General features: G+C 41.5%; 2 protein-coding genes across 2 annotated transcripts; both read left to right on the top strand.

Moving 5' to 3' along the window:
- The first annotated feature begins 329 nt into the window (after positions 1-329).
- On the top strand, positions 330-6,707 carry fnta (farnesyltransferase, CAAX box, subunit alpha). The gene is made up of 9 exons (XM_085473532.1): positions 330-519; positions 1,347-1,432; positions 2,608-2,722; positions 2,962-3,066; positions 3,198-3,324; positions 3,573-3,721; positions 5,414-5,476; positions 5,687-5,879; positions 5,987-6,707. The coding sequence occupies exons 1-9, from the start codon at positions 395-397 to the stop codon at positions 6,152-6,154; spliced, it is 1,131 nt and encodes a 376-aa protein (XP_085329658.1). The 5' UTR covers positions 330-394; the 3' UTR covers positions 6,155-6,707.
- Positions 6,708-15,579: 8,872 nt separating this feature from the next.
- On the top strand, positions 15,580-17,392 carry tmem271 (transmembrane protein 271). Its single transcript, XM_085465644.1, has one exon. The coding sequence runs from the start codon at positions 16,232-16,234 to the stop codon at positions 17,021-17,023; it is 792 nt and encodes a 263-aa protein (XP_085321770.1). The 5' UTR covers positions 15,580-16,231; the 3' UTR covers positions 17,024-17,392.
- The last annotated feature ends 420 nt before the right edge of the window (positions 17,393-17,812 follow it).

Raw genomic sequence — 17,812 nt, 5'->3', positions numbered from 1 at the left:
CTGACCTATGAATCATTCATACATAACAAGGCACCTAACTCAAGGAATGAACCAGTGTTTTGTCTACACAGGTGGCAAAAAACAATACTTGGATCTTTAGGCACTTTGTTACTAGCAGCCTTTTACAAAGTAACATTTGTTTCAGTTTCTTTAGTTGAAGCTACTGAAAAATAAATAGCACCGTTTGAAAGACAGCGTGGTATTTTTAAAATCATTTGCATAAACTTATCTCCATAAACTGGAGAAGTGTGGCTGTCTATTATTATTAGGTGATAATTAAGGAAAGAAAATCTCCATTTCCCAGCAGCACTTAAAGGCAACTTTTTCCGCTACACCGGATATGACGTTTTCTTTCTCAACGGAGCACAACTGCGATTAAGCTAACTAGTTAGCAATGTCGGACATTGAGGAAACAGTTGAATCTGTACAAGTTAACGAAGACAAAGAGTTTGATGTAGAGGTCGAGGAGCACATCGAGGATGAATTTGCTGTTGACCCGACTCGATACATATTTTACAGGTATTGTCTAGTTATCACTTTCTCTTTGGGTGGCTAACTTAGCTTTGGTCGCTCCTCTACCGGTGCTTAGTAACTACTCTGTAGCTCGTGTTTGTTATAACGCGGTAATGTTTGATAACTTATAGTTTAATACGAGTTTTGTTAGCAGCTGTCAAAAGTGCACTATAATTATCGTCTTTGTGATGGAAAGCCGGAGGAGTTGCGCTAACAGCCCTCTTTCTAGTAGAAGGTTCAGCTCTGTACGTTTATTCTAGCCAATACCTTCAGAAAGAATAGTACCCAGGTTAATTTGGCGTCCTAACGTCACAGCTTGTCTTAATGATTTCAGTATAAAGTTAAACAGTTATCGCATTTGCAGTTTTTTTCCTTGCACAGAGGCTTTTTTTTGCCGCCCCCTCCAAAGTGTCAGATGACAATCAGCAGCATTGTAATGACTTTGCTGTTTGGGTTTTCTTTTACCCAAGAATAGGAGACCTCCTTGCTTATATGGCGGTCAGAAATGGCTGAAAAATGCATTGGTTGATCACAAAAACAGTGTACAAATTCCCCCCAAAGTAGTTAGCTCAGTCAGAGACATTATATCAAGAGATATAATACTCACAGAAGCCTGAATTGAATTTATGGGAGAATTTAGTGACAGCAGACGTGGTAGTAGTAAGTTTAATGGTTCTTAAAGCCTTATTTGTGGACCAAAAACTGGTGACTGGGCTGGTGATTATCTACAATATATTTGTTTCTAGATGGATCTTGGCCCTGTGTAACTAAATACATTAGCTACTGTCAGGCTGTACTGACAGTTAATCCACCTCCGTGTTTTTGTGTTTCAGAGACAGAAAGGAGTGGGCTGACCTGGAGCCTGTTCCACAGGATGATGGACCAAATCCTGTAGTGAAGATTGCCTACTCGGAAAAGTGTAAGATTGCTAGTGAACCATGGAAGGCTCATAGGGAATTGCAAGACAGCAAGGAAGTGGGTAGAGGGAAAGGTCACTGCAAGATATTATACGTCTAAGTCAGGGGTGTCAAACTCAAATACACAGTGGGCCAAAATTCAAAACTGGATCAAAGTCGCGGGCTAACATTAATATTCATTGAAAAAAAATCTTCCTCCAAATATAACAATGAATCTTTTCTTATGGACTCAAACAAGTTTTGCTGAAAAACTGAATATGGAACAAGCAAAGCTTAATACTAAACAATATATATAACTTATATAAACGTATATATAACTTAATATTGCACATATGCAAAATCAAAATTCCAATTAAATAACACATCAGTGGAATTCATTTCTTAAATAAAAAATGTATTTGCAGGCTTCTGAATTAAATTTTATCATTTATCAAATTTTCATCATGTTCTCCCACCTGTTCAGAAAGCTCCTGTTTTCTGCCTTTCTTTTTGCCATTTTGGGATAGGTAGCATGGCAGTATTTGCATGGTTGCTATGACTATGGTCAACAGAGGAGAGGGTGCTAATGGGTCCTGTCATGACTGACGTGCCAAAACACCAACAGAGCATTCTGGGACTTGTAGTATTAGCAGTACATGCACTGTATAATACCGGCAGGCCAACTCTAATAGTAATTTTGTATGGCTTCGTGGGCCAAATGTAATTAGGCTGCGGGCCAAATTTGGCCCACGGGCCAGAGTTTGACACCTATGATCTAAGTAGTCATCTTCATCCTGTCATGAAACCATACGATGGGGCTCAAGTGATCACTGAAAGGTTTTATGATTATGACAATGACAGCAAATATCATTTGCTGTTTGGGATATTTTTGACTGCCAGTACCCTCATCCTAATTTGTAAAAATACCAAAGTAGGGGGTTTTTTTTGTTTTGTTTTTTTTTTTTTTTTTTTTTTTTGGAATAATGGTGTTCTATGCCTCCAGGAGATTTCCAAACACTTGGAGAATCATTGCCGTACTGGTGGCACCTGGCTTCCTTGCTGTACTTTCCTTCCTTTAGGCACATTATGTTGTTTTTTCCGTTAATATGCCACTTGTCTGTTAAAATCCAAACTATTTCAGATGAAATATGATTGCAGAAGGATTTCATATCTAATGTTCACGTCTTTCTTCCAACAGTCTCAGATGTCTACGACTATTTCCGTGCCCTCCTAAAGAATGATGAAAAAACTGAGCGGGCTTTCGCTCTGACTGCAGATGCCATTGACCTAAATGCTGCAAATTACACTGTCTGGTGAGCATTTTGCCTGCTGGAAAAGCAGTGCTGATCTTTTGATGTTGTAGCATTTACACATAATGGGAAAAAGAGCAAAGGAGATGACATTCATAGTTAAGTAGTACTGTTTATAGGTACAGTGCCTCAGGCCAGTCACAATTTTAAAACTGCATCAGAGTATAAAATGTGTTTGTTTTGTTTAGAAATGAGTGTCTTCTGTGAAAATGTAATCTAACATATGCTGTGGTACTGTCCAGGCACTACAGGCGAGTACTCCTGCAAGCCCTGTCGAAGGACCTAAAGGAGGAGATGAAGTACATTACTAACATTATTGAAGAGCAACCCAAAAACTATCAAGTCTGGTAAGTGCATTATGTGAATTTATCCAGAGCACATAGAGAGGAGAGTGGGAGTGGGACATTCCTAAAACGACTCAAGTTTAATGAAAAAGTTGGAAGATAAGGACGGCTTTCTAAACTCCCTTCTGCTCCAGGCATCACAGACGTATGGTGGTCGAGTGGTTGAATGACCCCTCGGAGGAACTCCAGTTCATCGCAGACATTCTCAGCCAAGATGCAAAGAACTACCACGCTTGGCAGCACAGACAGTGGGTCATCCAGGTAGGTGTTGCTCTCGGCAGAGTTTGGCTCCAAAGCTGAGGAACGAGATCCAGTTCTCCTCCCACAGCGACGCTCTCTGCCAGACTGACTCCTTCACTGATTAATTTGGTTGGCTGTTTGTGTGTAGTTCGAGTCCCTCTGTGGTCAGTATTTGTATCATGTAATGCGAGGCAATGCACGACACAAACGCTGCACTATGTAACCGCATAAACGTGTTGGATGCCAGCTTAGTTTTCTTTGTACCCCAGGAGTACAAACTGTGGGACAACGAGCTGGAGTTTGTGGAGAATCTGTTGGAGGAAGATGTGAGGAACAACTCTGCATGGAACCAGAGGCATTTTGTGATTTCTCACACTACAGGCTTTTCAGATCCAGCTGTAGTGGAGAGAGAGATTCAGTAGGTGCTTTTTTTTCTTGCATTTTTCTAGTGTTGTTTAATTAATTGTAATGTTTAATTGGTGAGGAAATATTAGGTTTATTATATTAAAAATCATCCAGTGCCTCACAGCTGACTCCATTAGGTTCAGTAATGTTAGTATATTTAGTGGAGGCTTGAAATTTTTTACCTTCATATGTGAATTCTTAAGTAAGAACTGAGGCGCTAAAAATGTTTGATCGGTGTGACAAGTCCAAACTATTATTTATAACATGTAAACCCCAGTGTGGTTTCTCCAGTTCATGACCGCAACCTACACTGATGTGTGTTAAAATATGATTGTGTTAGAATTTGTATTTTGACACAAAAATGAGCAGAGCTAGAAGATCTAAAACATGGATAAAAATGAGACTTTTATTATCCTACAGTTTGTTTTGATCATTCACCCATTCCACATGGTGACAAGTTTACCCAAAATGCACTTTCAGAGGTTTCCTCCATTGACTTATCAGACAAAATTAAGGGTACCAGTGCATGTTAGAGTGGTTGTAAAGTTGATTTTCAATTTTTCCCGGAGCATAAATATGTTTTCTAGCCTTGAAAATGTCGTGTGGCTAGCTCCTATACTTGGCTGACCCCTCCAAAAATAATCTAACTGATTGCCTTTAACTACTTCACTCGATCTATACATTTTCTTTAATATGTCTTGGTTTCATAGTCTCTTGTTTAATTTTTGTGTAATTACACAACAGCAGTGTAGCACTGTTTATTCATTAGTTTAGACAGGCAGGAGTAAGATAATGATCCCCTCTCAAATAAAATGGAGCAATTTGTAATATTTAAAGACAATCAGTGTTTATCACTCTTGTATTGCACAAATTCAATAGAGAGTAACCTGCTCATGAATGACCAACAGCAAAACAGTTTGAAACTCAGTCTGTACTAGAGATGGTCAATAATCTGCTTCAGTGTAAGAGCTCTGCTGTTCTAACATCAAGGTAAATACAGCCCTGAGCAGCTAAACTGTAAACATAATGGAACAAAGATGGAACTACTCGGTTTGACATCGTGACAACTTTAGCAAAAATAACTTGAAGCAGTTGTTTTCTGTTTTCAGTCTCTCACATTGTTGTGAATTAATTTTGGCCCACTCTTCTTTACTGTGACTGGAGCATTGCACCGCCTTAATTCTTTTCTTTTTCAGCTATTCAGTTGTAGATTGGCTTCTGTGCTTGGGATCACTGTCCTGTTGTTTGACACAATATCAGCCAAACTTTGGCAAACGGGCTCACATTTAACTCTAGAATACTTTGATATACAGAGGAGTTCATAGTCCACTCAATAAGTGCAAGGTGCCTGGGTCCTGGGTCACAGTTAGCATGAGGTGTTTGTTTTGGTTTTACTCTCAGTAACTTTAACATGTTTTTTGCACTTGGGTGTTTTTGGAATTTCTGCTGGGATATCCACCGCTCCAGTTGTTTTAGTGTGCTATAGGAATGTCAAAAACTCAAGATTTAGTCATTAAAATCACTTCTGACAACTTCTGACTCTCTCTCTCTCTCTCTCTGTCTCTCTCTCTCTCTCTCTCTCTCTCTCTCTCTCTCTGTCTGTCTGTGCAATATGAATACATACATGTTTCTGTACCCTCAGCATTGTTCCTGCTTCAGTTGTGCAGTTGCATTCATTTTTCTGCTGTTCTTCCCTTTGTGTCAGATATTGCCTGAACCAGATCAGGAAGGCTCCCCATAATGAAAGTGCATGGAATTATTTGAAAGGGTAAGATGCAAATCACAGTGTAAATGATCCTATGTGTGTTTACCTGTAAGGCCCAAACATGCTGACATTTTCTCACTAGAATATTTCACCGTGCCATCCTAAGACATTCAATATATAGCACGCTACAGGGAGCTTGAGAAATGGTTATTAAAAATGGAAAAGCTCACTGCCAGTATCCTCTCTTATTTCCTTCTTTTTTTCCCCCCCAAGGATGCTGCAAGACCGAGGTCTGTCATCTCAGCCAGGTCTGCTGGAGAGGGTGCTGGAGCTAAAGGAGACCCATTGTTCACCTTACCTGCTAGCATTTCTGTTTGATTGCTATGAGGATGCCTTAGAGAACATCGCCCAAAAAGAAAAGGTAGAAGAGGAGGAGCAAAAGGAAACTTTAAGAAAGGCTCTAGAAGTAAGTCCTTAGGCATACTTAGAAATAAAAGTTTGCACCCCAATGTTGTTCTTGTCAAACTCGAGATCTGAAACAATGTTGTTGTGCTTTGTTGTCTTCCTTTGAAGATTTGTCAACTACTGGCACAGGAGAAGGACACCATCCGTAAAGAGTACTGGGAGTTTTTGGGACGTTCTTTAAGGAACAAATATGGAAACGGTACTCTCTCTGATGAGCCCATGGCAGAAAATCCTGAGCCATCCATCTCAGCATCACAGTCGCAGGAGGCTAGCTAGGTCTCCTGGGGACTCGCACCATTTCCACTCCCTGCCCTGCTTCATCGCTGCCCTGCTGTCCGCAGAATCAACTCCTGGAGCTTGATATTACTGTAAATGGCTATAATTTATATTGCTGAACAAGGTTTGAGAAATAACCACAGACAAAAGGTCACCTAGAGTCTGAAATACACGTGACAGCTACATCAGAAAGTCTTTAAAAAATGAGGGAGTTAACCTGGAAGTGAGTCTTTTAGCCAGGTTTAGATTTAGATTCATTAACTGGTTGTTCTTTTTCTTTGTTTCAACTTGAATATGTGTATGTATGTTGTCATGGATTCAGCTGCACCCCTGTGAGTGTGACATTTACGTTGTTTTACAGCTTTTTGTTATTTTTAATTCATGGAACTGACGCGTTAGTGAGCAGACTTCAAAGTAAGACTTCATTTGGACTTCTGGTTACAAAACGCATTTTTCACATAAATATAAAGGAAAATATTTGGTTTGAACGGGGAATTCATCTGCTTGTGTTTAAGGAAAGATGAGAAATATAAGTTTGGAATAACAGCAGTGACATGTTGTGTTGTCTTTTTTTGTTTTTGTTTTTTTGTGGGAATGAAGCAAGTTGAGATTAAAAGCAGTCATGTGCTGCTGCTTATTTTCAAATCTATGCTGCTTCCTTTAAATGAGACACTTTTTAGTTTGATTTTTTTTGTGTTTGGTCCTCTGAACTTTGCAGCCTGTGTATCGACACTCGCAGCCTCATGTCCTGACCTCCCTTGGAGCGAGGAAATGGATTTACTCCACTCGATGCAGCTGTTTCTACTTCTGCTGACACTACAACACAATCTGTCCCCTTACAGCCTCTGACCGAGCAGCCAGTGTTCCAGCTGTGCGTAATTACAGCTTCTGTGCATCGTTGACATTAGAGCAGCGCTGCTTGCGTAGTGTGGCGAACCCTGTGATCAGCACGGTCACGTCATCAGCGCTTGGCAAACGAGTGCAGTGGGTGCCCATTCAAAGAGAGTGCAACCCAGGTTACTGTTATTGCTACAATTTATAGGTGATTGCTAAGCATGTCGCATTCAGGCAATCAGGATCATTAACGTGTGCGTGTGGATGAGATTGTGCCTTGAAAATGTGGCTGTTCAGAACTGTCAGATTTTAAAAAATCAAAAGAACTACAGTGCTTTGCAAAAGTTTGAGTCTATACAGAACAGACAAGTTGGCAAAAAAAACCCCATTTATATTGTATCTTTAATCACTTTTTACTCGCAGCTGCATTTCTGCCAGTCGTGTTGTGAATCTCATCCAAGTTGATGGATTTATAAACATAGTAAAAGTACCATCTGTAAAGCATGTGACTGGCAGCAGCTTCATTCTTCAGCATGACAATGATTCCAAACACACTGACAATGCAGTAGAAAGATACCTGGATAGAAAAGCACACAATTGGAACAGTCAGTCATGGATTTGCCTCCTCAGCGTCCGGACCTCAACATTACTGAAGCAGTGTGGGATCATCTTTACAGCACAGAACAAAAAAGCAGCCAACATCCAAAGAAGAGCTCTGAATGTCCTTCAGGAAGCCTGGAGAACTATTCCTGAAGACTACTCAAGGTAAATACAGGACAGCTTAGCTAGGAGGTGGTCAAACTAAATATTGACTTTCACACTTATTGGAACTGTATAAACTCTGTTTTTGCCTTAGATACTGTATTTCACGTGTTTCAATAAACTGTTACCACCTTCTCCCCATTTTCATAGCAAAACAAAGAAATGAGGATGGCTCAAGACTTTGGACAGTACCGTATATATGTTTAGTCTGTAAGTAATTTGTAACAGGAAATTAAGGGCAATGACTACATCATATTAAAAAATAAACAAAATGCAATATGTCTATATTAAATAAAGAGAGTGGTTTTAGATGAAATGTTCAAACAGATACAGTTGTTTGGCCGGCCCTTTTTTTACACCCTTCAAAAGTGTCTCTGAGGGTTAAGACCTGATTTTAGGGTTAAAGCTTTGAATAAAACGTTGGGGATGCATGCCCTCACAGCAATAGCCAAGCAAACAGACCTCTGTGTGTATGTTTGCTCCTTCCTCTACTCACAGAATGAAGCAGGAACTCTTTGGGGAAATTCTGGTAGTAGAAAACAACTTTCATCCAAAATGTGACAACCACTCATTTAAACTACCTCAAACTTGGCACCGCACTTACTCGGGTCCCTGGCAATACACCCACAAAGTTTTAAGTGCAAGGAAATGAAAGGTGCTTGCAATAGGTGAAGAACAGGCTTACAGTTTCCACTTTTTTTGCTTAACAAAAAAAATGAGTCTAACTTTGGGCCAATCTGCAGGACAGTAAAAGAGCTGCCAAGTTAAACTAGGCAACAAGACAATCCCAGCAGCTGAGTATGCATATTAGCCACATTGTTTCAACTTATTAAGCAAAACAGATCAGGTACCTGCTGCATCACTTCCAGCATTGTTGAATGAGAGTGCTCCCTAGTGGTTAAACCCAGAACAAAAAACAAGCAGGGGTTCCAGGCAGTGTGTAATTAAAATACTAATTAAACCCAGCACAAGTCCAAACAAACCGCACACTGTTAAATACAGGTGAAGCAGACAGAAGGCCTGCAGCCAAACATTTGCCTTCTGTTTCGGTGTCCATATGCTATGTCCAGAACAGCAGTTGTGGTAAAGGCTTGTGGAGCCACTGTCTACTTTTTAAAAATGCAAGCACAGACACAGTGGATTAACAGGAGACCGCTGTATCCATGTAGAGTCCTGGACGAGGTCCAGATTGGTTCTGAGACATCTGCTTCTTTTAGTGGAAAAGGAAAGGCGGCTAATCCTGTGTGGGATTCTGCAGCCTCTCTGTTCATCAAGGCACCAGCCACGTGTTGGTTTTACATCAAAACATCAGAGAACTGATATTAAGCACAAGTAGGATTTTTCTTTTTCCTTGCGTGTGCACATGAATGTTGTATTGTTACAATGTAATACAAAACAGGAAACAGACTCGTGACATTTCTGTCACTGTTTTATCACTTCTGGAAAACACAAGTTGAATGTGTAATCATTTTCCCCTGCAGCGTGAACATCTGAAAATAAAGTCTGGAAAGTTAAAAAATGAAAAGACTATAGAGAAAATCAATGAAAGTCAATGAATGAATTAAGTAAATGTGTAAAAAGTAGAAAAATGGAAAAATGCTCCACCAGTCCTGGCCGATCAGCTGATGTCTTGCCATAGACACTGATAGCTCAGGTTACATCCTACCAACGTGTTGGTTATTTAAGTCACCAAATGTCCGTCTCAGTCTTAAAAATCATTTATCAGTCAGACTCTAATTGCAGGCATTTTCATAAATTGTGTTGCATTTTCAGATGCACAAAACTAATTGGACAAACTAATGTAATTGTAAGTATAAGGATGTTTTTAATAACTGGATGAACATTAGTTGCAATCAGTGGATGTCTAAAGCTGACATTACCATGAAAACAACAATCCTCAGCTCCCCATGAAACCACTCCTCGGTCTATCGTCTAGTTGTTTGAGCCTCTGAAAATGATGCACTATGTATAAAAATGTCTCTAATTCTCAAACAGTTAATAGAGCACTTTTATGAAGCTCCTTGAATTCAAGCTGAAGGTCTGCACTTCAATCACACATTGATTGTTAGATTTAAAGCCACTGTGGTGGGGTACAGAAGCACAATGACAACATAATGTATCGCTGTCCAATGATGATCCTGTGGATTTAACTGTATGTGTTTTTATTCATGCCTGCTCAGCGCTGTGCTGCTCTCAGAACAGCACCAAGCTGCCAAATATAGATTAAATTAAGTAGAAAAAATCTTCTTTTGACTGGAGTGATTCTCCTCTAAATTAACTGATGCTCACACCACCAAGTAGACTTATCTACCATTATATATGCAATTAAAGAATGTATCTCGCAGTTAACTTGCACTGTGAGGAAACAAAAACATCTGTAAAGTGGCCACTGAATTAGAACCAATGGTGTGTAGTGTTAGTCTCCTTTACAGCACTATAAAACTGTTTTTCCTCACTGCACCCTTGAAGCTCTCAGCCTTCCAAAAATGCTAAATTTGCTGCTGTAAACCTGACTGTCATTTCTTTATTCAGTTACGAACAGTAATGTGTGTCTAACGCTAAAAATGATGTTACATGTACATCTAATCCTTCCTAATCCAGAAATCCTGGACCACAAAACTGGACTCATCTTCAGCTGGTGGCGTAAAAGCAGCTCGAACATCAAAGTGAGGAAGTGCATAGAAAAACACATTTTTAATCAGGTCACATTTGAAGAATCCTTCTGAAGTCACAAAGGCCGGCTACGAGCGTTGTCTCTTGAGCATCTTGCAGTCTCGGGAGAAAGCCTAAGGTCAGCTGTCTGCCCTTTTCTATACGCTCTGCCTGCATGGTGCTGGTGCAGTAATTCCTTCCACCTGCATCTCTGTTCTCTAACAGCCTCATATTTAAAGTCTCTTAAATGTCTGATGCAGTTTCCTTATATAAAGATGTGGACTACAAGACAGAAGGAAAACCCCGGATTGGGTGTAGCTTCTCCTAAGTCCTCTGTTGCATCATTTTAAATGATTCCACACAGTTTTATTATTTGGTGACACTTCTGCACTCAATTTATCTGGTAATGAAAAACATTTACTACCTCTGGCTACAACGGTTTTGAAAAGAACGAGCGGAAAGACCCTCATTTGTTCTGTGAAAGAAACCGAGTAGGAGGATTTTGAATATTTTAAAATGATCAACGACAAAGATGCTTTGTGCAAACATAACAATATCAAAGTGATCTGCAGCATAATTTTGCAAATACACTCCATTGTGGAGCAGTGTTTTCACTTGCATTTGGACGATGCTATCATCTTGAGCAGGACTTTATTTGTATTCTTTGGATGCCTGAAATAAACTCCTACGTAGACTGTGCTTTACCCTCACATGCAACCCTCATCATTACATTGCCTCTTTCCTTCACCTCCTCCTCACTAATGAATCTCACTAATGTAATCTGATCATCATCGTTACCATCGCCATCATCTGTATGGATTTCCATTAACATAAATACCACTATAAATCTTCTTTAAGGTTCAGCACAACAATTTCAGCGATGATGCTAAATGGGGAAGAATTATACTTACAGTATTAACAGGTTTCAGTGTGTGCTCCCTCCAGTCCAGCCAGTCAGTGCCTGAATTATTTATAATTTACCTTGTTATTTTTCATTTGTTTACATATTTTAGCACAACACGCATTCGTGATTTAAGCCTGTGTATTTCCTGGCTTGAAAAGTGAAAATGTTTCTTGGTACCTTAACTCAAAGAAAAATCTACTTTGCAGTTCTTTGATTAAAAGTCAGAGGAAACTAAATATATATGCAGTTGTGCAGTGAAGGGTATAATTAGATGAAGCAGCGCTAAATTAAATGACCAGGGGAAAGGTTTGAAGTTAAATTGACTTTTGATTCAGATTAAATTATAACAATGGTGCTATTAACATCGGGAACATCAGAAGGAATAGTGGTGATGCTGGTGGTTACTTTTCACACATTCATTTCTGACTTTATTGTTAATAAAATAAGTTTCCCAAAGACTGAGATTCTCCTCGAAATAAAACAATCCAAGTGCAACTTTAAGGGTAATGGTACTCTTAACCAAGGTCAATAAGTCAGGAAGTACCTTAGAGACTCATTATTTCAGTGAGATGTTATTTTCCATAAAGTGCCAAAAGTGCCCACAAATCTCACTTAAAGCTGCTTTGTTGTCATTTCTGGCCACAAGGGGGCAGTAGCTCAACCTCGAAACTGCACTACAGCAGCTAGCTCCATATATTTGATATGGCAGGGTTTTTTTTTATTACACTAGATGCCCTACCTGTCCCCTACCTATGATCAAACCAGGGATATTATGCTTGTTAGATACTATCCTGTGGAGCCTCTAATCCTGATATGAAGTTCATAAAAATCAAGCAGGAAACAGAAGGAAAGGGATAAATAAGTTCAAACTTCCACTTTGATGGAATCATTTGGACCTCATCTTCAGCCGCGCCTGCTCGTATGTTTTGGCATCTACAAAAGCTAAATGGCATTTCTTTGCTGCTCCTCAGGCTTTATGCACAATCATCCAACCTCTGCACCTTGTATTTTACACAGTAAAGCCCCGCACAAACACAAACACACATACACAAACACCCAAACCCCTCGAAACTGACCTCCAGTGATGCCAACAAACACAAAACCAAGCTCATTTTAAATTAAATGCTTTCTATTTTCCTCACGCGCCCACACACACACACACACACACACACACACACACACACACACACAAAACAATCTCATATATTCCCTTAGTGATAGACTAAACATTATTTGATTTAAGGAGTATTCAGCTTTATCGCTGGAACTCTTTTCTTGGTCTTGTTGTAAGGGATATCATTATTTGGAGTCGAGCCCAGTGTCTGCACACAGATCTGTTTGTCTACACTGGGTTCTCGCTCTGTTCATCAGGTAACATTTGCTGCTTTTGTTTTCAGTCTGTTTCGGGTGGGTACTGGAAGCCCACAGTGGGTTTATCTGAGGTTTTCTGCTGGCAACATGAAGCAGCAGCAGCTCTAAAGAAAGTCAATAAGAGAAGAAGCTTCACGCTGGCAAATGAAAATTACTCGAAAAAAAAGCAAGTGATATCCTCCACGCGGTCATTTGATACACTGTTGATATGAATACTATGATAATCTCACCAGCTGACTGCCTCACTTCTCTGTTCCTAATGCTCCCGCCCATTTGACAAACCCTGTCCCCTGTCTGATCTAGGTCTGACAGGTTTTCACCCTTGGTATTGAATTTATTTTTCAGAGTCAGTTCCTCTTTAGAAGAAACATTGTTTGAGTCTCTCCCAGCTCCAGCCATCAACAGCAGCGGCTGCTTTAGATTCATTAATATTTATAGGCTAACACAGGATTTTACAGGCCGACCTGTCGCGGCTGTTGTAACTGCTGCTGTAAAACTGCATCTTAGATGCCGAAGCACTCCCTTCACAGCTGACTCTTGGCACAGCTGAAGCAATCGAGCCTAAATGCTCACACACACGCACACACACAGAACGACTTGTAGTGATTTAAGTTGAAAATCTGCTCTTGGAGGAGAAGGCTGATTTATTATTATTATTGTTATAATGCTGGGGATCTATCTGCAGTTCTTTGTGTGGCATTTTCCCCTATAAACCATATAGTAATCACATTCAGACAGCCCTGTACATTAAAATGAAGCCAATTTCAGGTCTTTCTGCCATGTAGGTGAGAGGTGATCTTACCCATTAAGGTTAGAGCCACTTTCCCCTTCAGTAACAGTGTCTTCCAGGTCTGTGACCATGAGGGAAATGGTCTGTGTTATGGAGGTGAGCAGGGCTCACCTTGTGCCCTGATGAAAGACATATGCTATTAACAACCTCTGCCTCATCACTTTTATCGGGCAATTGAATCCAGTAGTTTTCCTTCACATTAAAGTGCATGCTCCTTACCTGTGGCTGCTCACACTGTGAGTGAAGTGAAGCCATTTTCTGTGATGCCCTGGTCCAAGTTTATTTGTATAGCTCTTAATCACAGTTACAAAAGGCTTTGCAACGCCCACATTATGGAACAACAAATGTGAAAAATGGGTTTGAATCTGCTGCCACACAAAGCATGGCTCAAATACAATGCTTTAACAGCAGGAAGGACTCAGAGCTGTGGGTTTTATTGCTCATGTATGGACTGGATAAGAAGTGACAGAGAGACTCGTTAAGCAGTGGGTTATATGCTCCCCAGGAAACTTTGAGCCTCAGACGCTTCGTTTTCTGTGTTTTGATTCTCCAGTTTTTGCCCCTTTATTGCTTCAGTTTTGTATCTACGCCTGTGGTGACTGGGCCAGTCAGTCAGGTTGTTGCTGCTGATGGTGTCAACATCACTGAAACACACTGCCAGCAAGCAAGCCTGCCAATCAATCAGCCAATCAGCAGCTTATCAGCTCATCATTCACAGCATCTTTTCTTATCTGCAAACCTATGCAAAGTAGTAATGACCTAATTAGAGTGACACTCACACTTGCTGGCAGCTGTGCTGGTACAGTCAATGAGGTGGCTCATTGTGATGAATGGTTGGGCGACGGCTTTCCCTGGTGGAATTCTCCCACCTGCACTCGTCAAACATTTGGTTAATTAAGTCAAGAACTCGCGCTCGTCCGCTGAGTTTTCACAGCCAGATAAAATGAAGTGGAAACAACTCAGCTCCAAGAACCGGCAATGTTTTACAGCAGGTCACACAGTTGAATCATTTTGCATATCCTTGAACTTTTTCACGAATTTTTTTTTTTTACATTTCATTATTAGCCAGCTCCGATTCAATGACACCAATTTGTTTTCACTAAATGAATGTCACTCGGGCACTTTGCTCCCGAAACTCCAGCCTCAAATGCCATTGGCATGAAATTTTATTGTGATATTTACTTTGCTCATGGATGACAAAGATGATAAATCTTAGTGACCGCAGTGGTGTCATATCTCCACGCTTTAGTGCCAAAAATGTTTTTGGGTTTTAGGTAATAAAAATGACTCAGCATATATTTGGATTCGTTATCATGAAATCTGGTTACATGATTACACACACACACACACACACACACACACACACACACACACACACACACACACACACACACACACACACACACACACACACACAAATAAATCTCGTAAAGATTGTCTTAACATATTTTCAACATATGAATTAGAAGAATGTCTCTTTCAGCTGCCTGCTCTATTTATAATGACTATGTACTCTATTAGACTTCACACTCAAACATTTACTTTTACACTGTGGGCTGTAGCTTCTGTTGGGCATTGCAGCATGGACTTTGGATGACTCATACAGTATGTCTTTCTACATTTGTTTTAAGACTGAAATGCTGCCTCTAACCAGTTATCCACCCTGCAACGCTCCTGTAAAGGTTGTCTATGGTGAAGTCTGGAGCCTCTCTCAACCACCATTAAAATACGAGACGTTTATAGTTTTAAAGCTCCATTAGAAATGTGAGGAGAGATGCTGTGGACTCCAATCAGCGGCCGTCTGGCCTCCTGGTTTGGATGTTTCAGCACCGCGGACAGCACACAGCCTCGCTCAGCTCCTCTCGTCTTATTGATGCTTGATGAATTGTGATTTCCGGAAAGATCTGCCTGACAAAAACAAGTCCTAGGACTTGTTTTTGCAGTCACTCCTGGTGGGCTTTTCGTTTTTTTTATTTAGCTCATATTAAGAATAAGAGGATTATTTTGTTTCCGCCAAAAATCAGTTTAGTAACAGGAACACAGGTTACCGCTCGCCTAAATTAAATTTCCTCACCTCGCAGTCACTCCTGCAGAGGTGAACTGACTACGAGCCTGAGGGTTTGAAGTGCGTGTATAAAAAACGAAAAAAGAAATCATTTCATATTCCCGAACACCAGTCGCGCTCACGATTGTTTTGATCACCCACCAAAAGTCGCTCACTCGCCTTTCCATTTAACACAACGTCACTGTAAAGTCTCTACGTGGCACCTCGGGCACACTTATAGCCCCTGTAGGAGTGTTCTTGGGGCCTGCGGGTCATTGGTCAACAGGACGCTCGAGCATCTCCGGCTGTAGCAGCCGCCTCCTTCTCTGCCACAAAACCCCGCACACGGCATTCAAGCCGGAGACTTGGCGGACTGCACTCTCTCGTCAGGAGGAAAAAGGAAAAGCAACATAAAAAAACTTTTGCTTGGGAGTGAGATGGGCGGCTATAGCTGATCTTGGGTAACGCGATCATTGGCTGTATGGATTATCGATAAGTGCAGTGAGGAATGCGTTCTTGTCATTAATTATTTATATATTCCTGTAAAGCGGCGGGCATGCGAGAGAGACGCCGCAGCGGCGAGGATCGCCCGCTCTGAACCGGAGGAGTCACCGGCAGATGATGTCCCGATGTGAGAGTGCTTCCAGAGGAGACGGAGGAGAGGACGCAGGAGGATGAAGAGCGGGGGAGAGGGATCGAGAGCGGCAGAGGTGGAATATAATGAAGTTGAGTGGGAAAGGGCTGTGCACCGTCCTCTCCAGCACCCTCCTCTTCGTGTGCGCCCTGAGCGAAGTTGTCGTTGGATTAAGATGCGTTTCGTTGGGATCTACGGTGAAAGCGCATTTCCACCTCGGCTCCACAGCCGGGGCTTTCTACTCCGGGCTACTTGTGGGAATCGGGCAGGTCATGCTGGGAACCGCGCTGGTGTGTTGCACGGACAAGCCCGGCTGCAGGAATTTCTTTCTCCTCGGTGTTGTGGTCTTCTTGTTGGGGGTCCTCACCGCCTTCTCTGGCGCGGTGGTGGACGGGGACACGGCTTCTCTGGTGGAGAGGAAATATTCCCATTACTGCTTCCACTCTGTGGTGTTGAACCCTGCCTGCGAGCAGCTGAGGGATTACCAGCGGAGTTTGGTCATCTCCACTGTTCTCAGCACGTTGGAGTGCCTCCTCGGGCTCATCAACCTGGTGATCATCAAAAGGTACAAAACAGCGCAGTTTTCTAGGAGCAGACAGTGTCAGAGGCAGAGCGCCGGGGCGATCATCTTCAGCGAGGAGCGGGACTGCTCCTCGGCGGATTTCCAGCCGGTGTCTTACATCAACCTGGGTGTTTTTGGTGTGTTTGACGAGACAGGTGCAGAAGTGCAGTGCGGGGGACACCCGTCAATCGAACTGCCGGGATACTCGCCCACGGACCCGGAGCTCAATTATTGCTTCCCTTTCTCCTACCCGCTCCCCAGTGAACTGCCACCCGCATACGAAGACATTTTCCCCGCTGAGGCATGCAACACATAGCCGCTCTGGAGCAGCGCTTCCCTCTGCTGTGACAATCAATGACTTTACGCTTTAAAAAAACAACAACCCCTTCCTCTTCCTCCTCCAACAACCCAACAAAAAGCAGTAAGTTACACAGGAGGACGGCGGAGTGGATTTTGTTTTCGCCTCATTCCTTCTCACTTTTCTTTTACCTCTGCCTATGCTTATGTTCAACATCATCAATCAGACTGATGTAGATAAACACATCATCCAGGGCCAGACAGTGCAGGCAGATCAAGGCCCATAAAACGCAACAGCTTGCTAATATAACAAAAAGCAGAGTTTGTGTTCTGAATGTTTGCTGTTAACGTTTTTACCTGTGAATAAACTGTATTTAACCTCACCTGACGTCATGGAGCTGCTGGCAGTTTAGATTTTGTGCTGGTGTGTTCACTCTAAACTTCGAGCCTAAAGGTTGCGGGCAGACCTCCTCCAGACTCCGAGGATAGCTGGTGGAGCGTAATTAATGAAAGTGTCATGCACATCAATCCAAACGGTAATTTTATAAAATCACGAGAATTCATGTAATCCGCTGGGTAAACACCCGAGAAAAGGCTCTAAAAGGAGTCACATCTTTTCACGTCAAAGCGGGGATAATTTGACAGAGAAACTCTCCTTTGCACGTTTAATCCCATCCAAGTGCAATTTTAGTTTTTACGCACGATAAAATAAATTATGTCGTAATTGTTACCACAAAAAAAGCACACACATTTCTGTAGCTGCTAGTAAAAAGCAAAAAAACATGAACATATGTGTTTTAACTGTTAC

This window comes from Copadichromis virginalis, linkage group LG2 (assembly GCF_057382275.1).
Source record: "Copadichromis virginalis isolate Kocher_CV1m ecotype Utaka linkage group LG2, C_Virginalis_male_GT1.1, whole genome shotgun sequence".
NCBI lineage: Eukaryota > Metazoa > Chordata > Actinopteri > Cichliformes > Cichlidae > Copadichromis > Copadichromis virginalis.
This window is presented reverse-complemented; position numbering and strand designations above follow the sequence as displayed.